We start from the raw sequence: 27,881 nt of genomic DNA, 5'->3' as shown, positions 1-27,881 counted from the left end.
CAACTGCTTAAGCCCATGTGCTTAGAGCCCGTGCTCTGCAGCAAGAGAAGCCACCGCAATGAGAAGCCCGTTCACCGCAACAAAGAGTAGCCCCTGCTCACCGCAACAAAGAGTAACCCCTGCTCACCGCAACTAGAGAAAGCCCGCGACCCCAATGCAGCCAAAAATAAATAAATATAAATAAATAAATTTATATTAAAAAAAGATAATTAGATAAGACCAACAATAAAAGGGAGAAGCCCTACCAACCCAGCTTCTGGTCCATAGGTTCTGATTCTTAAACTATGCAGAAGTAGAAAGGAAGGACTAGGGAGTCCTTTGTGGTTAATAGTCCATTCAGGGGGATCTAAGGTAGCAAAACAGCGTTATACCCCACCCCTATTCTTATTTTTTAAAAAGACCAGTGGGTTCATAAGAACTGATAGGGCAGGGGTGGACCTCCCAGAAGGAAACCCTGGGAAAATCTACTTACTACCCGGCAGCTATCCAACATATAAACAATTAGGTAAATATTTTGCAAATGCTATAACATTTTATTCTCTGTCAATTATGAGATGAAAAGCACATTTTAAAAATAAATTTTGTCTTTAAATAACTTTTTCTACATATTTGCAGAATGCTCTGCCATTTATTTTTATATAGGATCAGAATGATACTATTTGCAGGAGGAGCAATGGCAAGAAGTTTCGCTTAGAGATCTTGGGATAGTAAAGGGACCCGTCCACATGGCCTTCCAACTTTGCACATACCTCTAACTTGCATTTGCACATATTTCCATTCCATGAGGCCCTGGACTTCAAACTCCAGGTCTCGAGCTGGGAAAGTTGTAAAAGAATATAAACAAATTAATCTGTGATTTGATCCTTAACTGTATCTTCTGAATTCCAGACAGAGTTACTGTCCACATGGCAGTTTCTGATATTAAAGCAAAACTTAAACTGAATCCTTCAACAAAAATACCCAACTTCCATGGCGAGAGGTAAGTAATGAATTTATTAATGTGATCAATATATTAAGATAAAGAATTATTAAGGTGATGAATATATTAAATACTCATAAAGGCTATAATGAAACAAGTTAGAATGTTCTTCAAATATCTATTCTGTGATAAAGTTAATTATAAAACAAAACATCTGAATTGAAGATAAAGATTTTTTTATAAAAAGAAAGATATATATATATATACTTTTTGATTAGAGAAACAAAGAGTTCTTCCTATTCTCCCAAATGAGAGGCTATTTTTGTGTGAGGGGACAGAATACCCCAGAAGAAGGTTGTCAGAAGGCTAAAGGAGTTGTCAGTTACACATTAAGACATTTCAAGTGCCAGTTTAAAGGAGAAAAAACTCAGAGGATCATAAACCCCTAAGCGTCAGAATATAGAGAAAGAGTATGTAGCTCAAAAATGGCCAGTAAAATGAAATCTGATAAATTAGCTATGACTAACCTTGAGCTAAAATTGGGAAGGCAGGTTTGCCTGTGACATTAACAATAGCTTTTTCTCAACCTGATAACTACAAATTCCAATAAACAGTAGCCACTAGTGACTGAAAATGAAAGCCTGATGCAAATTTTATCAGATCATAAAAAGAAAAGCCTCTCTCCTCTCTCACAATTATCCATTTTCTTTGCCACTTTGAGAGTATTTCTCCTAGTGTCCTTGACTATGCCATTCTACAGGAATATATTACGGACTTTTTTATCAGGATGTGGGTAACACAACCTTATAGCAGCCAAATCCCTTGATCTCATTGTTCCCTTACCCTTCATCACGAGCTGTCTTTTGAAGTAGTGACTTCCTTGTCACTGAAAGTAGTCAAGCAAAGACTAGATAATACCACATGTAGAGGGAATTCCTACATGAGATGAGAGGCTAGACTGGGTCCATTCCAAATCTAAAGTTCTTTGAACCTTTGAAACACTGTAAAATAAAAAATCTATTTCCCATGTTTGATCCAAGATAAGATTTGAAATGCCGCCAAGAGTATGGTTTTTTAAACGTAGCTAATAAAGAACTTGCATTGCCTGGGCTTCTACTTGCTTCTTGAGAACTTCATATTTCTCCATCCACTACATCTTCTGTGTGTGTGTGTGTGATACGCGGGCCTCTCACTGTTGTGGCCTCTCCCGTTGCGGAGCACAGGCCCCGTACGCGCAGGCTCAGCGGCCATGGCTTACGGGCCCAGCCGCTCCATGGCATGTGGGATCTTCCTGGACCAGGGCATGAACCCGTGTCCCCTGCATCGGCAGGTGGACTCTCAACCACTGCGCCACCAGGGAAGCCCCACTGCATCTTTTATATCATGCAAAAGAAATCTGTTTATATTTAGAAATACAACAAATATAAAATAACCAATCTGAGTAAAGCATCAAGTTGGTAATGAAAAGCAAACACTAGAAGATATCAATGATAGTAAAAGCTGAGAAAAATAAGACTAATTAGATCAAATTCCGTGTCAGAAAAATTGAGAATGGTGCATTTCACCTCCTATTTTACCAGGTCCTCTTTAAAAATGGGCTGAATCTAGTAGACACTGTAGAGGATACTAAATTCATAAACTATAATTTTTTTATTTAACTACCATGTTTAGTATTTCTTATAGTTTTACTTTTTTAATTGCTTCTTGTAAAAGCACAAAAACTAAGAGATGACATATTTCTTAAAGCTTTTAGTTCTACTAGTATCAAAACTAAATGTATTTTAAATAAAATTAATCCATAAAATTATGATTATTATAAATTTACTAGTAAATTACCATATTATAAGTAAACCCAGTTTTGCATAATACATTTTTATGTTCCTAAACTAATAAATTGCTGCAAATATATACAAAATATCCCCAAAGTATTAATATTTTCCTCTTTTTCCAGATTTTATTTTCCTGAGGAAATAAAAGGTCACCTAGGGTTCCAAACTTTCCAGAACTTTTCTCTCTTGATGAGAGATAGATAGATACGGTTGATATAGAGACATCGAGACAGAGAGAGAGAGAGAGGGAGAAAGAAAGAGATCGATCTACCACTCTCGCTCTCTCATATGCTGGTAAAAATACAATTTGGCAAAGTTGTAAAATAAATATGAATACAAAATTTCATTGTAAGTATATTCACCATAAGATTATTTAAACTAGTTAAAAGTTTGAAACAACTTATATTTCTAACAATAGGAATAGTGTGAGGCTTATATTCTTCAACTTTGGCAACAAATAAACCTGGATTTGAATCCCAGGGCTTCCAGTTATTAGCTGTGTGACTCAGGACAAGTTATTTAATCCCTCTGAGCCTCAGTTTCCTCTTTTGTAAAATAGGAGAAATCAGATTTTTTAAGGGGGTAAGGTTGATGGGCAAGTATAGGGGAGAAGTGGACCTCAGTGGCCAACATCACTGTCCATCCTGTAGCTATTGGCAATTGACAGTAACAGGGCCCTTAGGTGGTGTGACTCTGGATATATTTTGACGCTTACAGTCACTCCAGTCAGCAGAAACTGATGAAGGGAACTAATATTTGCTGGTTTCAATAAATATCTCTTTTCTCAGGGATAAAGATTTACCAGGACCTCTGCCAAGCCAATTACAGCACAAAGAAAGGAAGTTAAGCCCTTCACAAATGCGAGGTAATGAGACCCATCCCAAAATAAAAGCATAAACAAAAGCCCCTTAATATATCTTAGCATTTTTTTTTCTCTAAGGGAGATCTGGGATTTCAAAGGTTGTCTACAGTACTCTGTTATTTAAAAACAAAAAATATCTATATTTTATGATACAATGTCTAATTTGTGGGAAGGAAGGTGGATTACTTTTTTTAGTATTTATTTAGTTTTTGGCTGTGCCAAGTCTTAGTTGCAGCACGTGGGATCTTCATTGTGGCAGGCGGGATCTTTAGTTGCAGCATGTGGGATCTTTAGTTGTGGCATGCAGACTTCTTAGCTGCAGCATGCGGACTTCTTAGTTGCAGAATGAGGACTCTTAGTTGCCACATGCATGCAGGAACTAGTTCCCCGACCAGGGATCGAACCTGGGCCCCCTGCATTGGGAGCGTGGAGTCTTACCCACTGGACTACCAGGCAAGTCCTGGGGGATTACTTTCAAATAGACATCTTCAAGAATTTAGACAGTCCTGGCCAAATATTTTTATTCCAAGGAGAACTTGTGGTGTGGAGAAGAAAAAATACAAGGTCAAATAGAAATTAAGTAGCAAAGCAGTATCAACACAACTAAAGTCTCAGGATTTATCATAGAAAAAAATTATAATGATAAAATGAGCTACCCTCACTACAGTTCATTCATCCAAACAACAAATACTTACTTAAAGCCAACAGTGTACTAGACGAAACACAGGTCAGACATGTTCCCTGCCCTAATAGGAAGTCTTACAGGGAAGACAGTTAAACCATGAATTTGTTGATTGAACCATTTAAATTACAACATGACACAAGTTATGATAGGGAAAGTATAGAGTTAAAGGAGCATAAAAGAAAGTGTCCTAACTTAGTAAGGAAAGGAGGGAAGTCCCAGCGAAAGCTGAATAATGAGTAAATCAGACAAAGAGCACAGAAGGGAGTGTTCTGGGTAGAGTGGAATCTGCAAAGGCCCAGAGAAAAGGGAAAACATGACACACTTAAAAAAAAAAAAAAAAAAAAAAAAAAAAAAAATCAAGCATGGCTGTGTTTGGGTTCTGAGAAGGTTAATGCTTCACCCCTCCAAGTTTGGAACCAACTAAGACATTCCTCCAAGAGACAGGAATCAAAAAAACACCTTTATTGCTGGGAAAGCTGGTTTGGGAAACACAAAAGATTGTCAGAATCAGAACTTCATTTTTCACTGTAAAACTGAACTAAATGCCTTAATAGTAACAGTTTATGGCTTTATACAACTTCAAGGTTTCTGAAGTACATTAATATACATTGGTGCTTTAAGGGTACCCACTATTTGTTTTAATCAGGTATTGTTATACATACAGACATAGAAACAACTGTCCTGGAAGAAGTATTTTATTCTCAGAGATCCCTAAAAGTAAGAGACACAGCACACCATGAAGAGGGAAGCACCAGAGTCAGTCAAAAGGCAAAGGGTAGAGGGAAGTGGGCAAGAGCCTTAGTTTGGTTTCTGCAGGAAGGAATAGACAAGGCAGGATAAGCAGGTTTAGCATTGGCTAGGTAAATCATTTCAGTGAGCTCTGGGTTTCAGGGCTGTCCCTCGTTGTCTGATACCTGGCCCTGCAGTGATTAGGACAGAGGAACAGTAGCCCAGAGTTTAAGAGCCTAAGAAAGTTGGTGACTGGGGATACGGTCTCTGGATTGGTTGGTTTGTATATATATGAAGAACATACTCACAGGCAAGTCTTTTACTATCGCTAGGAACTGGCTAGTTATGGGAGGGGCAGGCCCTCCAGGATCAGCAAGGCCCCAGATATCAAAGCATCAAATACAGAAACTAGAAAATGTGGTTGTCGTGAGGATTAAGCACTATGACAGGTTAATTTGTTCATTTTACAAATATTTATTGAACACCTCCAAATCCCCAACATCTGCTACCATCCTCACTCTCAATTGATATCCTTGCTTCCTACCCCTTTATAATCGGAGAATTCTGATTCTGCAATCAGAATAGAACTTCCACAGACTCCCACTTCCATATCTACCCCCACCAGCATCTGTACCCACAAACTCTGCCCTCCTCCCTCTTCCACAAATGAACTTTATACTTTTATCTAAAGTCAATCCTTCCATTGTGGACTAGATCACATCTCCTCTCTCAAATTCAAAGATACGACCAAAGAAACTGTGCCCCCCTCTCCAACACCAATTTTTTTCACTCTCTAGTATATCATTCCTGATCAAGCTCAGTCCTTGATCCTCTTCTCTTCTTCATCCCACTCACACATGTGGTGATCTCATCTAGTCTTAGGCTTTAAATACCTATATGCCAACAATTCCCAAATGTATATGTCTAGCCAGGTCTCTCTCCCCAGCTCCAGGCTCATATCTAACTGCCTACCTGACATCTCCAATTGTATGTCTAATAGACACCTCAAACTCAACATGTCAAAAACTGAACTCCTGGGAAATTCCCTGGCCGTCCAGTGGTTAGGACTGCATGCTGCCGCTGCCGGGGGCCCAGGTTCAGGGAACTAAGATTCTGCAAGCCACATGGCATGGCCAAAAAAAAAAAAAAACAAAAACAACTGAACTCCTGATATGTTCCTCTTACTCTTTTTTTTTTATTGTAGTAAAATATACATAACATAAAAATTACAATTTTTAAGAGTTCACACAGATCAGTGGCATTAAATATGTTCACAATGTCCTCTAACCATCACTACCATCCACCTCCAGAACTTTTTCATCATCCCAAACTGAACCTCCAGACCCATTAACCAGTAACTCCCCATCCTCCCCTCCCCTCAGCCTCTTACTTTTAAACTTTGACCTACCCATAGCCTTCCCCATCTCAGATAATGATATTTCATCCTTCCACTTGTTCTGGAAAAACTCTGGAGTCATCCTTGACTCTTCGTTCTCACCCTACCTCTAAATCCATCAGGAGGCACTTCTCTAGTGGCACACTGGTTAACAATCCGCCTGCCAACACAGGGGACACGGGTTTGAGCCCTGGTCAGGGAAGATCCCACATGCTGTGGAGCAACTAAGCCCGTGTGCCGCAACTACTGAGACTGCGCTCTAGAGCCCGCAAGCCACAACTACTGAGCCCACGTGCCACAATTACTGAAGCCCACGTGCCTAGAGCCCGTGCTCCACAGCAAGAGAAGCCACCAGAATGAGAAGCCCGCCCACCACAACGAAGAGTAGCCCCTACTCACGGCAACTAGAGAAAGCCTGCGTGCAGCAACAAAGACCCAATGCAGCCAAAAATATAAATAAATAAATGAATGAATGAATGAAGAAATGTGTATTTTTAAAAATAAAAATAAATAAATCCATCAGGAAATCTCATTGGCTCTACCTTTAAAATATATCGAGATTTATACCACCTCTACTGCTACAACCCTGGTCTAAAGCACTGTTATTGCTCACCCACAATAGCCTCCTACCTGAGGCTAGTCTCCCTGCTTCTACCCAAATCCTTACAAAAGTCTGTTCTAACAATAGCCACAGTGATCCTGTTAAAGTATAAGTCAGGTCGGGGAGAGGGAGGTGCTGACCTATGTAACTCTGAAAACAACATTTTGACTAGAAACTGTAAGACTGAACACAGAAGGAGCTATACATAAACAACACACAATATACTCTAATTAGTAAAGTTGTTTCTCATAGGGGTATACATTAACAATCCTGAAACTGTTGTACATGTATACGACAATTGAATAAATAAGTGACTCAATGGTGGATGGTGGGAGCCAGGTTTCTCTCTGTTGGAGTAGGAAGTTTCAGATAAACAAGGGGAGAAGGCTAAAGTGAAGCAGTGGAACTGGATTAGAGTGAGACATTAGTGTGAACTCATGTTTAACTTAATGGATGCAGATGGATAGATCAAGAAATAATATATGTGTGTATACATGGGTTAGTGTATGTGCATATATTTCCTAGCTCTGTTTGCTGAGAGGACTTAAAAGCACTGACACCCCCATAGCAACAAGCATACCCAGCACCCAAATCTTGGCTTCCAATGTCAGTCTCCTATCAAAGAATCAGAGTTCCTTGGATAAATGGCTGATTCTAGGGCTTTGGCAGAGAATATACAAAATGAACCTGGAATATCTTGCAGTGCCAGAAAGTAAGGAGATGCTCAAAATACAAAAGGACAAGAGCATGTCAAGGAGATACAGAAATGAACCTGAAAGAGCACACAACAGCCAAAGCTGGAACAGTTTGAACAACAAAAATAAATAGAATAGTATTGGATTATAACTCAAAGTATAAAATAAATATCGTTAAGCCCCTAGTGATAGAAATAAATGATTGAATTTTTTTTTTTCGCTGTGTTATGTCTTCGTTGCTGCACGTGGGCTTTCTCCAGTTGCATCAAGCAGGGGCTACTCTTGGTTGTGGTGCACGGGCTTTTCATTACGGTGGCTTCTCTTGTTGTGGAGCTTGGGCTGTAGGCACACGGGATTCAGTAGTTGTGGCATGTGGGCTCAGTAGTTGTGGCTCATGGGCTCTAGAGCACAGGCTCAGTAGTTGTGGCGCACGGGCTTAGCTGCTCCATGGCATGTGGGATCTTCCTGGACCAGGGCTCTAACCCGTGTGCCCTGCATTGGCAGGCGGATTCTTAACCACTGCGCCACCAGGGAAGTCCCATGATTGAATTTTTTAAATGAAGAAGAGACAAACCTCTCTTACAAGAGAATTCCGAATAATGTATGTAGATATTACCTCTTCCAGGAGGTAGAGCTTAATTCCCCATTCCCCTGAGCCCTCTGTCCCTTGAGTCTGGACTACCCTTAGTAACTTGCTTCCAAAGAGTAGAATATGAAAAAGGAAGGAAGGAAGTTTACAGTGGAAAAATCTGATGAACACTACCTCAGCCAGTTAATCAAGGTTGCTATCACCAGTGATAAGTCATGTTGATAGCCTTAATAAATGATGATAACACCACTTCAGTTCTGTGGTCTTCCTCCCCAAAACCCATAATCTCAGGCTAACCATGAGAAGAACATCAGAAAAACCCAAATTGAAGGACTTCTGCAAAGTACCTGAACAACACTCCTCAAAACTGACAAGGTTGGACTTCCCTGCTGGCGCAGTGGCTAAGAATCCTCCTGCCAATGCAGGGCACACGGGTTAGAGCCCTGGTCCGGGAAGATCCCACATGCCACGGAGCAACTAAGCCCGTGAGCCATAACTGCTGAGCCTGTGCGCCACTACTACTGAAGCCCGCGCGCCTAGAGCCCGTGCTCCGCAACAAGAGAAGCCATCACAATGAGAAGCCCGCACACCTCAAGGAAGAGTAGCCCCTGCTCGCTGCAACTAGAGAAAGCACATGCGCAGCAACGAAGACCCAACCCAGCCAAAAAAACGAAAAACAAACAAACAAAAACACTTCCTTGCTGGCTGTCAGCCAGGAGCCTCTCTCAGACCTTTAAGGCTGCCTGCATTCCACATCACATGCCCTCTCCATCTTCAAACCAGCAACAATGAGTCAAGTCCTTCTCCTGCTTTGAATCTCTCACTTCATCTGTCACATCTCTCTTGCTTCATAAGGGACCCATTCAGATAATCCAGGGTAATCTACCTTAATGACATCTGCAAAATCCCTTTTGTCATGTAAAGTAATACATTCACAGGTTCCAGGAATTAGGGTATGAACATCTTTCAAGAGCCATTTTGCCTACATATTTGCTTTTCCACCAATTAGTTTATTCTAGTTCAAATCTCATGGAAGGACACTGTCCTTTACAAGAAATGTCTACTAAATACCCAAATTTCTCTAGTTTTTCAGAACATGACCTCCAGTCAACGGTAATATCTGTTCTAGTTCCATAAGAATATGTATTTATTCCTGTCCTAACCTAATTCCATTTCCCCAGCCTTCCAAGATGCCTACAACTTCTTTAACAAGGATAAAACTGGCTGTATTGATTTACATGGAATGATGCGCACGTTAGCTAAGTTGGGAGTGAATCTAACCAAGCATGATGTCTGTAATGAACTAAGATGTGCTGATATTGATCGTGAGTACTTTGACTTGTCATTATTTTTTTCATAAAAAATTTTTATAAATATATATTTTTTCTCAGACTACATAAACATGAGAAGTAAACCTCATTCACTTGCCAAAAGCACATATATGTGTTTCTCTTTAAAGTTATCGGTGTACAAGTTATGAAATCAAATTAATGCTACAAAATGGACTAGTCTTTGAAAAAGCCTGTGTGGAAATGAAAAGTGACTGTCGTATTTAATATCAAATTCAGATTACTTGTCCTAATGTACATTTTGGAGGGTGCCTTGAAATAACAGATACAAAGGCATTGGCAATTTCAAAAATTACCTGTTACTATTACCCAAAAACTGGCTTCACCTCTTGGTGGGTGTTGAGGCAAAAGACACAACCAAGCCAAAGAGCAGAAGGAAGGCTTTATTACTTGCAACAAGTAAGGAGAACGCCGGAGATCTTTCCCAAAGCAGTGTCTCCCCAAACAGGAAAAATGGGAAGGTTTTAAGCTAAGGGTGCATGCATATTCATGAAGGGGCTGGAGCAGAGGAGAATTCAGCATAGATTTGGGGCAAAGGTCGACAGAGTCCAGGCTCTAGTTGATTGAGGTTATGAGAGTCAGCAAAGGTCAGCAGCATCATTCCTTAGGCTCTAGGTATTCTGGTAAAGGTTGAGTGCCCAAGGGGGGTTGGATCCTGCAAAACAGCTCAGGAATGCTCTTCAGGCTAATCTCAACTTTCAAAACAGAACTGGGAGTCTTTACAACTGATATATTGTTTACAATATGGTTAAGTTATTTTCCTGGCCTGGTAATACCAGTTTGTTCTTACATTCTTTGTTCCTTTCAAATCATTAACTATGAGGCGTATTCTTCTGCAAGGACAAGCACTGTGGCCAGGCTTAGATGACAAAATGGCTTAGGCCTAAAATGGCTTCTCTTATGTCAAGAAAGTTATGCCTAGTTTTCTTCCTCCGGGACCCCCTACCCTATCTGACTACATTGCCAAGGAAATCCAAGCCCTTTGTTTCTGTTTGAATCATTTTAGTACAGATCTTCCTTCCATCATTAGAGCCCACCTATATTGAATCTTAAATGCCACAGCATTTTTATTGATATTTTTAAAGCATATAGGTAATGTTTTGTTTGAATATACTGATTTTTTTTTTTTTTTTTTTGCGGTACGCGGGTCTCTCACTGCTGTGGCCTCTCCCGCTAAGGAGCGCAGGCTCCAGACGCGCAGGCTCAGCGGCCATGGCTCACGGGCCCAGCAGCTCCACGGCATGTGGGATCTTCCCAGACTGGGGCACGAACCCGCGTCCCCTGCATCAGCAGGCGGACTCTCAACCACTGTGCCACCAGGGAAGCCCTGAATATACTGGTTTAGTGACTAGTAGCCCAAGCTGGTATGTTGTGTGGAATATATATTCAGCACAGTACCTCATCTTACCTCTCCTCACCCACCTGCCAGAGCCCCATTCAATCAGCAGCATCCCATGTGTGTCAGTCACCATTTAATTAAAGTGTCACTTGTTTCCACTAACTCTACCCAAATTTTTATTCTTTCACTGAAACACAAACACTCTAATAGCACTCGCTATCCTTTAATTTTAGAGGAAACAGGGTAAAACTCTGGCATATTCTAATAATAGAAATATAGAGGTGGGAGTTAAGTGGGAAGGTAAATATATCCTTGTTCTGAGCTTTAGATCTCTGTTGCAGGAGATGGGAAGGTGAATTTCTCAGACTTTATAAAGGTGCTAACAGATAACAACCGCTTCCTGAAGGCTGTGGGTGAGTAGAAATATTGCTGAATAGATGGCAGATGGTTAGTTGCAATTCATGGCACTGTAAAGATTATTCATTTAGGTCTCCAATCAGGAAGGTGTAGTCTGGGATGTGATTTACTTTTGTACTGCTTCTCTAAAACAAAATTTGCTAAGGAAATTGATACAGTTTTAGAATTTTAACTTAAATGCATCAAGTCCTTCTGCAGAAGACACTGCTTTTTGGACTCCAATGAGAACACTCAGGCAGTGGTGTAGAAAATTTTGGTCACCTTTTATAGTACTTTAATTCTTTACCAGTACCTGTGCTACTTTGGGAGGTACTCCTCCTACAGAAGAAAAATTGTCTTTTTAGAAAAAGAAAAATTCTCTCTCTCTCTCAGGCAAATTTGAGTATAGATAATTCACTGTTCCTGAAAAATATCTTCCTCACCCTGGTGAAGCCTCTGCCCTCAGTGTGAGGGCTGGAGAGTCTGCTGGAGGTTCGAGAGCATGTTTTCTCACAAGGTTATAATGAAGTGGAGGTACTCAAATTATTGCTGTTAGTCCTCTAACGGTTTGTTTATGAGTTTAACAAGCTGCCTTGGAAAATCTAACCCTATTCATATCATGTCTTCTAGGATAAATGCATTCCAAATTCCAAATATTGTATACAGTTTTGAAAAATACATCCTTTCATAAGCTATGAACTGTTTTAGTATAAACAGAAGTTACTGTTTCAAGTATCACTATAGTAACAAGGGTTTGCTTGCACACCAGAAGTATGTATATCAACAATTCCTTTACATAGAAGAATAGAACAATAGTCCTTAACACATAATTCATGTTTATGTTAAATGTATTACTGTATTTACTTAGAAGTCACTGAACTAAAAGTATTTCATTTAAAATTCCATGATTATTTTGTCTGTTCAGTAATCGAAATGACCTTTTTACCAAATAGAACACACTTCGAATGTTTTTCTGTACTTCTCTAGTTCTTGACTTGGTATTAATACTGTATATACAGTAAAACAACTGTAACTTTAATCCTTTTTATGATAGATTTTTTTTCAGAAGGCATTTTGAATTTTTTTTTTCCCTCCATAGTTCCAGAAACGGAGAGCTGTTTAGATTTAGCTGGCAACCCAGGGATCCTATTGTTTGAAATCCTATCAAAGCTTGTAGAGACTTCAGCCTTACCCAGAAAGGCTCTAATGGAAATAGTAAGGTAGGTGGCAAAGAAAGAACAAAAACGACCTTCTCGGCAGCATTTATGAGGATATTAACAAGGCAGCCACCTCTCCCAAACATCCTACTCCACGGATCTGCTCCAAAATGAAGGAGAAGGTGTATAGGCAAATAAATAGTCATGTGCCACAATAAGACAGCCAAAAGTTCAGCTTCTCCTACCCTAGGCTAGAGAATCCCAGAGGAACAAGACTTTTCCAGGAATGATTTTGGGTGAGCTTGGAAATCTAGTTTGAATACAAGATACTCCCATTCACACTGGATCTACCAGGGGCTGTCAAAAGGTCCTTTGGGATGAGGTACAGCAATTTCATACTTCCCAAAGTAGTCTTTGCACTGGACCAGAGCCAGAATTAGACTTGAGAATAGAGGATAAGGAAACATTCTCACACCCAAATGTGTTTATTCCAGCAAATAACACTAAAGATACATTTCCTCAATCTATGTCTATCATTGTATTACAAACATTAAATGTTTCTGTTATCAATCTTTTCAACTCTTACTCTCTCAAAGCATTCTGCTATCCCACTTAGAGAGACTTAAAAATACAGTATGCCACCAACAATCTAAAATATCCTTCCGCTGCTCAACAGGTAATCTCTTTATACCACCCTACACCTCGGGCAGGTGTGGAACAGAGGGTGCACAACATTGTACGTCTCATTCCAAGTCAAATGCGTTTACTAAATGCCTGCTGTTGGTACACAAATGTGGCACATTCCTTAACCATTCAGCCTCAGTTTCCTCATCTAGAAAATGAGAAAAATAATACCCATAACACAATTACAGGGAAATTGTGAGGAGATGTGATAATGCAGGTAAAGTGCTCAGCAAATCATAAGAGCTCAATAAATGTTAGCTATTACTATTATGTGAAAGTAACTAGAATAAGCATAGAATACACACGTTATTTATTTTAATCCTCACCTACTGATATGCCCTATCATCCCCACTTTACAGATTAAAAAAGCTAAAGCACAAGTCAGTTAAGTAACCTGCCCAAAGGGGTAGGAGTGCCTAGATTTCAGCACAAACTGTCTGGTTCCAGAAACTATGCTCTTTTCCACCTCCTTGTATTGCGGCTTATATCCAGTAAGTGCTCAGGAAATGTTAGCAGATGTTGGTGTTTTTATTGTTATTATGGTGTGGTAGTTACTTATCATATACCTGGTTCCTAAGGAGATCAGAAGTATTTAATAGGTGGCATTTGCATTTAAGGAGCTTAAAATATAAATGGAAAGAAGGGACTTCCCTGGTGGCACAGTGGTTAAGGATCCTCCTGCCAATGCAGGGGACAGGGGTTCGATCCCTGGTCCAGGAAGATCCCACATGCTGCGGAGCAGCAAAGCCTGTGAGCCACAACTACTGAGCCTGCACTCTAGAGCCCACAAGCCACAACTACTGAAGCCCGCATACCTAGTAAAAAAAAAAAAAGATGAAAAGACAACCCTCAGAATGGGAGAAAATATTTGCAAATGAATCAATGGACAAAGGATTAATCTCCAAAATATATAAACAGTTCATGCAGCTCAATATTAAAAAAAAAACAAACAACCCAATCCAAAAATGGGCAGAAGACCTAAATAGACGTTTTTCCAAAGAAGACATACAGATGGCCAAGAGGCACATGAAAAGATGCTCAACATCGCTAATTATTAGAGAAATGCGAATCAAAACTACAGTAAATTATCACCTCACACCAGTCAGAATGGCCATCATCAAAAAGTCTAGAAACAATAAATGCTGGAGAGGGTGTGGGGAAAAAGGAACCCTCCTATACTGCTGGTGGGAATGTAAACTGATACAGCCACTATGGAGAACAGTATGGAGGTTCCTAAAGAAACTAAAAACAGAGCTACCATATGACCCAGCAATCCCACTCCTGGGCATATATCCAGAGAAAAACATGGTTCAAGAAGATACATGCACCCCAGTGTTCATTGCAGCGCTATTTACAATAGCCAAGACGTAGAAGCAACCTAACATGGATCATAATCGATAGGTATTTTTCTAGACAAGACTGGGAAATCTTGGGGAAGAGGAAGGAAGGCAAAGCCCAGGGACTGCATATATAAAGTAATTAAGTGGCCTGTGGAAAATATCAGTAGATGTTTTATAAATGTCACAGAAACAAGCCCTCAATAAATAATATTGAATGAATATACAAATTAAAATGAATGCATTCAGCATATATAACTTGCAATTTGACTTTTTATTCTTTCTGTCCAACACTCAGGCACTGTTTTTCAGTAGGACTATGGCACTTTTTTTCAGTAGGACTTTCTAGCACTTTTTAACCACCTCTGAATTACTTTTTTTTTCCTAGCTATTTCCGAAGAAAATTCCAGGAAACCACCTCGGAAATGGTGTGGACCCCTTATGCTACAGGTTGTGGAAAAAGGAGATTTAAGCCAGACATATGCACACCTCCAAGCTCAAGCACAGCCACCTTTGCTAATGCTGCCCGGATTGCAATAATGAAAGAAAAGGATTTATTTAAATTTCTTGAAGAGCTCAAGAGTAAGAGCCATTTGTCCTCTCCCCACTGTTGTAAAGGATTTATTTGTATATTACTGGTCAGAATTAAATACTAAATGCGAAGTGCTTTAAGAGTAGGGCCACAGCCTATTCTGAGTGTCTGGTCTCTGTCACACAGATATCATTTGAAAGCAAATGTACCTGAATCCCCAGACACCTGTATGAAGCTGAAAGTCTGTGGATGCGTGGGTGGTAGGAGCAGGAGAGTGAAGAAGGGGTGGCATGGCCCCTGAGGAGATGAATAGACAAAGAGCAAAATAGGTACCACATGTATGTCTTTTATGTGAATTTCTTCTTACATTATTTGTGATACCAGTTTTTATCTTCTTAGGATGCAATCCTCCTTCAGATAGCCCATATTCAAAAATACCCGTCTTTCCACTGTTTCCTAATGTGGATGGGGTGGTGATGGGAAAGCCATTCAAAGACATACAGAAATTAGAAATGCTAAGGAGAAAGGAGCCTCTGAATTTCTTTGAGAACTATTTTTTCCATAAAAAAGACTGGAAAACACAGGTGAGATTTATATTACATCATATCAGTTAAATACTTAGGTTTTCAAGTTCTAACTTAACAGAACTAGTAATGTGCTTTTTAATGACAAATATTTTCAGTCATGATATTTCAAACCAGATTCCATAGCCATGTTCCTAAATTTAAAGCCCAGGTATAAATATTTCATTTAATTTCAACAAATAGTTAAACTTACTGAAAATACATAATATTATCATTCTAACCTAGTCCATTACAACATCTAATCTAATATACAATAAATGTCAATTAGAAACCAAGAAATAGAAGTTTCAGAATGAAAGTAACTGAGCTAACATGAACACTACCCCACCCAACCTACTCACTCACCATGCCCAACCCATCACACAGACTCATGTGACCACATAAAAATACCAAATGAAATAAAGTGACATATAAAAATGCATTCAAAAGAAAAGGACCCCTTTGTTTCAGAAAGAAGAGAGAACCTAAGGCTAGAATGGTATGTTCATAAATGACCCTGTGAGTGGCTGAGGGAGAGGTGAGAGGTGAAGCCCTCATGGGGCTTCACATGGATGTGGATCCTTCATATGGATCTAGACCCTGATGGCTAGGGGTTGGGGTTTTTGTTTTTATTTCCCAGTGGGAATGAATATTTATTTGTTTGTTTATTTATTTATCTTCATGTCTTTTTTTTTAACATCTTTATTGTAGTATAACTGGTTTACAATGGTGTGTTAGTTTGGGGGACTAATATCCCACATCCCACAAGCTGCACAGTGTGGCCAAAAAATAAATAAGAATGTAAAAAATCATAAAAAACAGAATAAAAAACAAAATTTGTTTGTACAGCTTTCTCTTTGCCTTGAATCCTTGTCCCTAATGATATGAATGTTACTTTCCTCCTGGTATAGGGAGGACATCTTCCATGTGGGGGGTTTATCTCCTGTATTTAGGGAAAAAAAAGGAGAACTCAGTGTACCCTTCTTACACCTGCTGTTCTTCAAGTGCCTTTAGCTCAAAATAATCCTATGCCAAAGTGGCATATTTGGGGGTGGCATATTCTGTCACCTTCATGACCTGGCAATTCCACTCCTGGGATACCACCTAAGATACACAGATATCCTTGCACATATTCCAAATGCCACCCATAAAAGGGTAATTCATTACAGGGTCAGTTCTGCTAGCAAAAGATTGGTGGGGGGTGGGGGGGAGACTAAATAACCATTAGTAGGGACTAGTTAAGTTAGGCTCCAAACACACAGTGAAAGGTTCTGCAGCCATGTTAATGACTAAGAAACTCTTTGTGCAATGATGTGAAAGATCTCCAAATGGAAGAAGCAAGATACAAGGCAGTATGAATAGTACACAACTATTTGTGTAAAAGGAGGAAAAGTCAATATGAAATATGGACATTTTTTTCTTGTAAAATGGCCTGGAAGGAAACGCAAGAAATTATGACATTGGTTGCCTGTAGAAAGGGAAACTAGGGTGTTGGGAGAGAAAAGTGCCAGGGAGATCGCAGTGTATACTCACCATACTTTCAGAATTTTGAACCATGTGCATGTTTTACCCTCTAAAAAAACCCTGAAATAAAAAAGAAGTACTGGACTTCCCTGGTGGCGCAGTGGTTGAGAGTCCGCCTGCCGATGCAGGGGACACGGGTTCGTGCCCCGGTTCGGGAGGATCCCACATGCCGCGGAGCTGCTGGGCCCGTGAGCCATGGCCGCTGAGCCTGCACGTCCGGAGCCTGTGCTCTGCAACGGGAGAGGCCACAACAGTGAGAGGCCCACGTACCACAAAAAAAAAAAAAGAAGTACTGGTTTGAAGAGTATTAGACAATAAGAACTAAAATAGAATACCATGGTAACATGGAAGATGAGGAGGGCAGTGCCCAGAATTAAAGCTTTCTAAAATTCCTTTTATTGTTTGGGGAGAGGCTTATGATATTGATTAAATCTATAATTTGTTACATTAATTTTAAGTATTAAAAATGTGATGACAATCACTAAAAACTAAAATGAATAACTGCCAAAACAGTAGAGGAAGAAAAAAATAAGAAAAAAGAGAAACATGAGAAAATAGAAAGTGCAAAACAAAACAGGCAGAAAAATCCAAATATATCAGTAATCACAATAAAAGATTAAACACACCAGTTTAAAAAAATAAAAGGGAAGGAAGGAAGGGAGGGAGGGAGGGAGGGAGGAAGGGAGGGAGGGAGGAAGGAAGAAAGGATCATTTTCAAATTAAAAAAATTTCTTATTTTTTAAAAACTAATTTTAAGATATATATTCTTTAAGGGAGACACCTAAATTATTACACAGAAACTTCAAAGGGACAGAAGAATATATATCAGGCAAATACAAATCAAAATAAGTTGTTATCCATACATTAGTGTGGGGAAAAGAAAATTTAAGGAAAAGATAAAGATGCTGTTTAATGACTTTTAAAAATCATCAGGAGAATCTTAACAATAAAAGAAACAAACCAATAAAACAGACAACAGACACAGATTCACATAGAACAAACTAGTGGTTACCAGAGGGGAGAAGGATGAGGACAGGGGCAAAATAGGTGAAGGAGATTAAGAGGTACAAACTACCAGATATAAAATAAATAAGTTACAAGGATGTCATGTACAATACAGGGAATATAGTTAATATTTTATAATAACTTTGCATGGAGTGTAATCTATTAAAATATTGAATTAGTGTTTGTACACTTGAAACTAATATAATATTGTAAGTCAACTATACTTCAATTAAAAATTTTTTTAATAAAATAAAAATACATATTTTTAAATTTTTAGTATTTTTAATTTAATTTTTTATTTTGGCTGCACCATACAGCATGCGGGATCTTATCTCCCCAACCAGGGATCCAACCCATGCCCCCTGCAGTGGAAGCGCGGATTCTTAACCACTGGATCTGCAGGGGAGTCCCTTTTCTTTTTGGAAAAAAAATTTTAAATCATGAGGAAGATATAACTATTCTGAATCTGTACACACCTAGCAAATTAACAGATAAGGTGATAATTAACAGAATAATAAGGATTGGCTTTAGACTTTTTTTTTTTTTTCGGTACGTGGGTCTCTCACTGTTGTGGCCTCTCCCATTGCGGAGCACAGGCTCCGGACGCACAGGCTCAGCAGCCATGGCTCACGGGCCCAGCCACTCCGCGGCATGTGGGATCTTCCCGGACTGGGGCATGAACCCGTGTCCCCTGCATCGGCAGGCGGACTCTCAACCACTGCGCCACCAGGGAAGCCCTGGCTTTAGACTTTTTTTTTTTTTTTTTTGGCTTTAGACTTTTTAAGGCATTATACATGGTAAAAATGAATACTAAATGAATAAGCAAATCCCTAAGTACAGTGGGAGATTTTTATGCATCTTCAGAAACTGATAATGCAAAGGAGCGGTTAGGGGGATCAAATCCTCTTACAAAAATTTAAGTTTAACAGAAACATGAAACTATAGCTTGATGTAGAATCAGAGTCTAGAAAAAGTTGTTTCAGGACATAAGAGATGAGCACAATTTGTAGCCAGGAGGAAAAACCCTTAGAACTCCGGTTCTCAATCTTGGCTGCAAAACGGAACTACCGGGGAGAGCTTTTAAAATCCTAGTGCCCAGGCCACAACCCTGTCCAGTTAAATCAGATCTCTGGGAACGGGGCCCAGGGCTCAGTATTTTTTAAAGTTCCAACCTGCAGCCAAAGCTGAAAACCACTGCTCAAAGAGAAGAGAAACTGAAGATGTTTGAAGATGTAGGAGAGGGGCAAGACTGGCTACATAACTTGCTAGGTCCAGTGCAAAATGAAAATGTAGGGCCCCTTGTCCAAAAATAATTAAGAATTTAAAGACAGCAACAGGGACTTCTCTTGTGGTCCAGTGTCTAAGACCACGCTCCCAATGCAGGGGGCCCAGGTTCAATCCCTGGTCAGGGAACTAGATCCCACATGCCGCAACTAAGAGTCTGCATGCTGCAAATAAAGATCCCGCATGCCACAACTAAGACCCAGTGCAGCCAACTAAATAAATAAATTTTTTTTTAAAATAAAAATAAAGACAGCAACGATAAAACATTAAACCAAACTTAGGACCCTTCTAAGTATAAGGTCCTGTGTAACTGCACAGATCACACACCCATGAAGCCAGCCGCGGAAAGAGGAAAATTGAAGGGATAAGGTACAGGAGGAGACCTTGGAAATTAAGAAAAACTCTCAGATATAAGAGGGAAGGAGGGAAAAAATGGGTTAAAGGATGGAGAAATCATAAGGCGGAAAGAAGAGCTGAAAGAATTCATATTAGGGGAATTCCCTGGCGGTCCAGTAGTTAGGACGCTGCGCTTTCAACTGCCAAGGGCCTGGGTTCCACCCCTGGTCGGGGAACTAAGATCCCACAAGCCAGTGCAGCGCAGCTAAGGGAGTTTGAAGGTCTGGTTTTCCAGCAGCCGCTATGAGGACTGTAAGAGAGTTTACAGCAAATGAAGAAAAGTAATGTCAAGCAATACTGAGGGCCTGGATGACACTGGGTCATACACATTTTCAAAGAAAGCAATCTGCATATTTACATGATTTCCACCAACATTGTTCAGTAGCCCAGGAACAGTAAAAAAATAACAGATGGCTGGTTCCCTGTGAGAATTTTGGGAGTAGTATATGTTGTACTTTGTGGAGGGCACATTCATTTTTAGTGCTTTGGAAGTTTGGGTGAGGATGGAGTTGACTCCTCTCTACCCTCCATATCCATCCCAAACATAAACCATCCTGTGGTCTATACTCCTCTTATGAGTAAGCTTCACTATTAAGAAAGAGAGTTTGCTAGATGCCCATTTACACATGGCACTATACCAGGTACCCCAAAACAACTGACAAGTGCTGTAGAAATAACCTTGTAAATCATATACACACCCTTTCATAATACAATACACTTCTGTGTATTTTTGTCTTTGTTATATAATTCAACTAAAATATATTACTAACCTTCCTTTTTAAATGTTCATAAAGGCAGCAAATACAAAGCCTATCGACCGTGCCTCAGGCTACCCAACTGACATTCTCGCCATCGACCAAATACTCAAGAGAAAGCAGAATTGGACAGTGGCTGATGCAGCTGCTATTAAACAGCATGTGAGTATTCTCTGTTGAACACCTTCAGAGAAACTACTGACAGCTATGTCTTTAAAATAAGACCAGATCATTTCTTATTTTCATCCATTGTAATGATATTTCTTGCTCTATAATCAAATGGGTTCAAGTGTTAACTGTTACAATTCATCCTGCTAATCACCTATGGAGTCATACCCAGCATCATTTCTGGGACATTCATTTGTTTCATGCTGGAAATAGCAACTAATTAAGGTAGTAAACCAACGGTCACAGTGAGTGGTATAATCAGGGAATTGTGATGAGTGAATGCATCTTTATTATGGCAGCTAAAAGAATAATTGTAATAATAGTAGTTTAAGTATGCTTCCTAGGTGTCAGGCACTGTGCTCTGTAAGTACTCTACAAGTGCTCTACAGGTACTAATTCATTTACTTATCACAACAAATCTTTGAGGTAGGCACTGTTACTCTTTGTCATTTTACACATATGCACAGAGAGGTTAAGTGACTTACCCAAAGGCACACAGCTAGGAACTAATAGGGCCAGAATTATAAGCATGGGTATACATATGTCATTTTACACATATGCACAGAGAGGTTAAGTGACTTGCCCAAAGGCACACAGCTAGGAAGTAATAGGGCCAGAATTATAAGCATGGGTAGCTTGGCTTCAGAATTCACAACTGTGGATTAACCACAACTGTGTGCCACCTGTCTACTCTTGTGCCCTGACTTCTTAGCAACTTTTGTCCTCTAGAGACAGACTGGGGTGTATTTATTTTATACCACCTCCCTTCTGCATTTGACACTAATGATCAGGCTCTCCTAGACACTTGCTACTTCCTTAACATTTACAATACTGCATCTTTAATTCTCCTTGTAGTTCTGTGTCCTTTCCTCTCTCTTCTCTTTCCTGAAGGTTCATCCCTTAAGTCTTTTTTTTTTGAAGTATAGTTGATTTACAGTGTTTCAGGTGTACAGCAAAGTGATTCAGTTATACATACACATATAAATATATTCTTTTTCAGATTCTTTTCCATTTCCCTGTGCTGTAAAGTAGGCCCTTGTTTATTTTATATATAGTAGCATGTATCTGTTAATCCCAAATTCCTAATTTATCCCTCCCCCTTTTCCTCTTTCAAACTTTGGTAACCATAGTTTGTTTTCTACATCTGTGAGTCTATTCCTATTTTGTAAATAAATTCATTTATATCTATTTTTAGATTCCACATATAAGGGATATCATATGATATTTGTCTTTCTCTGTCTGACTCACTTCACTCAGTATGATAATCTCTAGGTCCATCCATGTTGCTGCAAATGGCATTATTTCATTCTTTTTCATGGTTGATTAGTATCCCATTGTATATATATAAATCACATCTTCTTTTTCCATTCATCTGTCGATGGACATATAGGTTCCTTAAGTCTCTGTTTTTGGCTGTGTTGGGTCTTTGTTGCTGCACGCAGGCTTTCTCTAGTTGCGGTGAGCGGGGCCTACCCTTCTTTGCGGTGCGCGGGCTTCTCATTGTGGTGGCTCCTCTTGTTGCGGAGCACGGGCTCTAGGCATGTGGGCTTCAGAAGTTGTGGCGCACGGGCTTAGTTGCTCCACGGCATGTGGGATCTTCCTGGACCAGGGCTCGAACCTGTGTCCCCTGCATTGGCAGGCAGATTCTCAACCACTGGGCCACCAGGGATGTCCCTCCTTAAGTCCTGATGGTTCCTAGTTTTCTAGTCTCATCCTACTGCTCTTATTATTATATACATTCATTTGTTCAGTAAATATTTATCCAGTGTTAACAAAGTTCTGAGATTATGAGATACCACAGAATAAAAAACACAGTTCCTACCCTCAATGAGCTAGCAGTAAGGTGGGAGACACGGAGAAGGAAAGGAGCAGTAATAATACATTGGGATAAACGGGACTACAGGAGGTCAGTACAGCATGCCACAAGAATGCAAAGGAGTGGACTCCCAACCTCTGTCTCATCATGGCATAAATTCACACTGGCGTAAATGGAGGTCGCTTATAGCCAAAGGGCTCCAGCCCTGAGGTGCTAGCTGCCTCAAGGGCTAGGAAACTTGAGAATACCAGTAATTTGGCATCCCTATAACCCAGTCGCAACAGAACATTGGGGATCTCTGCATTAAGTAAAGGAACAGCTAGGGTGAGTATTCTTTGAGCTATCTCAATCTACCCTCCTTGTTTCAGCTGCCACCTATATACCTGATAACTCTTAGCTGTCACTAGCCTAGACTTCTTTCCAGTACTTCTTCCACATCTCACCGATTGCCTGATGAACATCTCTACCCTGCTGTCTCACCACATATCAAACTGGACATGTCCAAAACCGAATTCATCATCTTCTATATCAAACTGGCTCTTTCTTGAGGATTCCATATCTCAGTTGTTGATACTACCATCTACCCAGGCACTGAAACTAGAAGGCCAGGAGCCATCCTTAATTTATACTTTTTCTTCACTCCTCACATCCACCAATCACCAAATCTGGCTACTCTCATTCTCCCAAAGATTTTTCACATCTGTCCCCTTTATTCCATCCTGTTACTACTGCCTCAGCTGAGGTCCTCATTAGGATTTACCTAAACAGCAACCTGCAATGATTATCCCTTCCTCAGAGCACCACCCATCCTCCACACAGCTGCTGTGAGGAATGAATCCGAAGAAGATCCAGCCTGTCACTGTCCTGCTTAGGAAATGAATGTTTCCTTCTCAGAGATGACAGGGTTTTTCAACTATATTTTTTGCTCCATACAACTGAGGGGTTTATCTCACTTCCAACAGAAAAGTGTCTCACTACAGCATGATTTTCACTGATGAAAGGACTATGCCCAACCTCACTGAGAACAAGTCTCAGGGCCTGATTACAGCAACAACACCTGGCCTGCCTCTCCTCAAATTTGACACTTTAGCAATACCAAAGTGCCTGGACTCCCCCTGCCAGCTCCAGGATGTATTGCCTTTGAGCCATTGTTTATGCTATTCCCTCTCCCTGGAACACCTTCCCATCACCACCCACTCCCTCGATTTAATCAAGTCCTTGAGGACCTACTCAGCTCAGCATCTTCTCCCTCCCTGCCCTAGGCTGGACTGAGTGCCATCCTTGGCACTCCTATTATATCCAGAGCCTATCTCCATCCCACTTTCCTCCTGTTTTAGCCTACTGTGTTTTTAAATTCTTATAAAATTTCTTAAAATCTCATTATTCCCAAGTAATACATTTTCATTGTCCATCAACTCCTAACTCACATATCCTCAAGAGGCACTACCCAATATATAAATTCAGTGACTTTCAAGTAACCTGGGAACATAACTCTTAGGATATCTAGAATTGTGGTCCACAAACCAAAGACATTTTAAGGTAACTACTGTAAACTTCTGCTCTCTCACTGCAGGTAAAGAGAGCTACAGATACCTATAACTTGGGAATTGCCCTTGAGCACCGGAAACAAATGCTAAACCTCTGGCGGAAGATCCGAGGGGATTTGATTGGGATAGACAGTAAAAATGAGTCCTTTTATGACACCTTTTCTACTTATACATGGTCCTGGAATGTCTGCCAAGAATTACTTTCCCCAAAGGACTTAAGGTTATATGATGCCTATGTGAATAGAAATTCCTTCCACAATTCTGCATTCTCTTCCTCTTCGGATATTAGTGAATGTGACACAGGAAGAAGAACAAAATGGAAAGGCTTCAAAGGGTTTCGACAATGAAATTTCTACATTTTCTAAACAGCTCATCGCAAACTGCTTTTTCATAGATATCAAAATTATTCTTGCTTTTGTCTAATACATTCTTAGCAGCTGGAAATGTTGACATCTTTGGAATTCTGACCAGTAAAAAAGTTTAAGTCATAGTATGGTTTCCCTTTCCTAATTCTTGCTAGTAGATAGATGCCTTGCGGTTATTTCCCTAGCAACCAGCTGCACTCCACTGTCCCTCCCTGGTTCAAAACTGCCTGGGCCTCAGCAGGAAGGAGAAAAGCAAAGCTTGCACTTACCTCAGCACAGGGCTGCCCTTCTGACCTCCTAACAGCCCTCTCAGCAATAAGCACCGGAGTTTATGTGACTTAAGTGGCATTAGTTTTTTTATCATTTGTGAAAGAAGCCAGAGGCAGCAGATGACAATGACCCTTCAGTTTCAGGGAATAATTTCGCAATCCCCCAAGAAACCTTGATTAGATTTGGGTTTTCGTAAGGCTCCTTAGCCACACACTTTCAGACTGATCTCTTGGATTACCCTAAAGAATAGCTGATTTCACTCCCTCTTCACTGTTAAGGTCAATGAGTGAGTAACAGTTTTGTAGTAGTTGTGATTAAAGATGGATTTTGGTTGGAAAGAATATTCTTTTCAAGTTTTATCACTCAATAAAAAAGGTTCCAGACCAGACTTCTGGCCATTGCTAAACAAAAGTAGTGTTATTTTTGATCAGTGCTATGTATGCCTGGAGAAAAATTCCCAGAATGAAGGATAGCTAGATAGGAATTTTATAAGCAAGAAAACCAGCCGTCCCACTCCTAGGTATTTACCAAAAAAAATTTTTTTAAGGTGATCTCATCCATTATGCTTGTTGTTGTTCTTTAATGCATTTAATAAAGGAGCACATGTATAACTGTATTACAAGTTTGAGGGGTTGCAATTTTTTATTGTGGAAAAATATAAATAATATAAAATTTATTATTTTATATTTAAGTGTATATCATCCATTACTTTTTTTTCCTTTTAGAAAAAGGAAAATACATGTTCCATATTGATGGAGACAGTGGCTTATAATGTAAAATTATAACATGCCAGGAAGAAACAATGAAGATAGTGAAGGATCCCAAAACTGTTTAATGAAATTACCTTGAAGTAATTTTGTGTTACCTTGAATATTCAAAACTGTCTAAGTATATTTGCCAGTCTTTATAATGTTATGTTTGGGACAAAAATAGATAACATTATAGATAAGTGATTACATTTTCTAAATAAAAGACAAAATTTCTGGTTTGACAAGAGATTTTTTTTTTTTTTGGTATGGCTGTGAGTATAACAGGCAACCTAAGAGATTTAACTTGGATGCCAAAATATTAGAATTCCTGGAATATTTCCTTGGGTCAATGTGATAACAGGACAGAATATTTTTAAGTACATCTGTCTTGGAAAATTTTAAATGTGCAGTAATATATTCTATTAAATTATCACACTGTTGCTGACAGCATAAATTGGCCTCTCTCTGATGGAATACAGTATAGCAACAGGTACTCAGCCATTCATTCACCAATTATTTCCTGAGTTGCAAACTGTGTGGTGGACCCTGTTCTCAGACCTGGATATCTAACAGTGAGCAAACAGATAAAATGCTCTGACCTCCCAGAGCTTAATAACGGAGCTAATTATAACCATTCATTCAGCACTTCCACTTCTAGAAATTAATCCTAAAGAAATAATCATGAGGGTGGGAGGGAGGGAGACACAAGAGGGAAGACATACGGGGACATATGTATATGTATAACTGATTCACTTTGTTATAAAGCAGAAACTAACACACCATTGTAAAGCAATTATACTCCAATAAAGACGTTTAAAAAAAAAGAATTATGAATGTACAAAATGATTTAGTTATAAGGATTTTTCTCATGGTGAATTTTTAATAGTAAGAAACTTAAAGTAGCCTAATTGTCCAATATATTATGATACAGCTATACAAAACAATACAAGGGTCATTAAAATTATGTCGTAAAAGCATATTTCAGGGCTTCCCTGGTGGCACAGGGGTTAAAAATCTCCCTGCCAATGTAGGGGACACAGGTTCAAGCCCTGGTCCAGGAAGATCCCACATGCCGCGGAGCAACTAAGCCCATGCGCCACAACTACTGAGCCTGCACTCGAGCCCATGAGCCACAACTACTGAGCCCACGTGCTGCAACTACTGAAGCCCGCGCTCCTAGAGCCCGTGTTCCGCAACAAGACAATGTGATGAGAAGCCCTCACACCTCAATGAAGATTAACCCTGCTCACCATAACTAGAGAAAGCCCATACGCAGCAACGAAGACCCAATGCAGCCAAAAATTAAAAATAAATTAATTAAATAATCTTTTTCAAAAAAGCATATTTCAAGCAAAAGAATAACATTCACAATTACAAGGCAGACTACAACTGCTAAAAGGCATGAGAGAACGTTATGGGGTTGTTCTAAAACTTAACTATGATGGTGGTTGCACAAATACAGATTTTTATGAAAACTCATCAAATTTTCCATTTTAAATGGATGAATTTAATTGTATGTAAATTATACTTCAATGAAACTGTAAAAAAAGAAGGGCACAAAGCAGTTTGTTCTGAAATTGTTTAACTTAAAAATTATTTCTATAAATAAATTAGAAAAAAAACACTGGAAGGATATAAACCAAAGTGTCTAATGGATTAAATTAAAGGTAGGATGGGATATTTTCTTTTTTTTTGTCTTATCTATATCTTCTAAATGTTCTACAATAAACATATATGTATTTTGCCATAAGGAAAAAGCCACAAAAGCTGCTTTAAAATTAACGTTGTTAAACCAGCTTATTCAATATCTAGGGCTGCTACGAAGGCTGTCCAGGTTCTATGAAACTGTTAAGGAGAGCAAATTAGGACACTAGGATACCTTCACCAGTCCTTCAGTTCCAGAGCACATGCTTACACAGCCCAGAACTTCCACTGACTGGAACTGAATGAAAGCCTGAAACAATTAACTACCCCTGTCTAGGGTTAAACACTCAAAGCAATAATCCAGCCTGAGAGTTCTTAACCTTTCCATGCTTTGAACCCAGGCCACCCACTGAGCTGGAAGAGTTCTCAACAGTCACCAGCAGAGGGACCCTTAGCTCCTCTGAAAGGGTAGTGCTTGCTGACACTACAGCCCAGTTGATACCATGGAGGACTCACAGATACATGTCTTCCAAATTCCTTCTGAAATATTATTTTAGGTGCTTCAAAAGATGGAAAAAAGGGACTTCGCTGGTGTCGCAGTGAATAAGACTCCTATTCACCTGATATAGGAGAGGGCATACCAGGGGGTGGGAATGAATGCTGGTTGCCCCAAAAAAAAAAAAAAAAAAAAAAAAG

The 27,881-nt window shown here is 39.6% G+C and overlaps 1 protein-coding gene across 3 annotated transcripts; it reads left to right on the top strand.

The window, feature by feature from the left end:
* The first annotated feature begins 133 nt into the window (after positions 1-133).
* Positions 134-26,097, top strand: EFCAB3 (EF-hand calcium binding domain 3). Of its 3 annotated transcripts, XM_024760945.1 has the most exons (10): positions 134-505; positions 889-979; positions 3,537-3,613; positions 9,487-9,630; positions 11,335-11,406; positions 12,489-12,609; positions 14,956-15,149; positions 15,499-15,683; positions 20,666-20,788; positions 24,184-24,647. In XM_024760945.1, exons 2-10 carry the CDS (start codon positions 906-908, stop codon positions 24,502-24,504), a joined length of 1,311 nt encoding a protein of 436 aa, XP_024616713.1. In that variant the 5' UTR covers positions 134-505; positions 889-905; the 3' UTR covers positions 24,505-24,647. The 3 variants fall into 3 exon arrangements, with proteins under 3 accessions (XP_024616713.1, XP_024616712.1, XP_024616714.1); XM_024760944.1 differs by having other exon boundaries at positions 134-979; XM_024760946.1 differs by lacking the exon at positions 3,537-3,613 and having other exon boundaries at positions 134-979; positions 24,184-26,097.
* Positions 26,098-27,881: the final 1,784 nt, after the last annotated feature.

This window comes from Neophocaena asiaeorientalis, unplaced genomic scaffold (assembly GCF_003031525.2).
Source record: "Neophocaena asiaeorientalis asiaeorientalis breed wild unplaced genomic scaffold, Neophocaena_asiaeorientalis_V1.1 scaffold30, whole genome shotgun sequence".
NCBI classification, from domain to species: Eukaryota; Metazoa; Chordata; class Mammalia; order Artiodactyla; family Phocoenidae; genus Neophocaena; species Neophocaena asiaeorientalis.
Note: the sequence above shows the minus strand (reverse complement) of the source record. Positions and strands in the feature narration are given on the sequence as shown.

Bases quoted from the DNA above. Each gene is read 5' to 3' on its own strand.
- EFCAB3 (XM_024760945.1), top strand. From the start codon at position 906: ATGGCAGTTTCTGATATTAAAGCAAAACTTAAACTGAATCCTTCAACA. The intron at 9,631-11,334 runs GTGAGTACTTTG...TCTCTGTTGCAG, and splicing joins AAGATGTGCTGATATTGATC to GAGATGGGAAGGTGAATTTC. The intron at 15,684-20,665 runs GTGAGATTTATA...ATGTTCATAAAG, and splicing joins AAAAAGACTGGAAAACACAG to GCAGCAAATACAAAGCCTAT.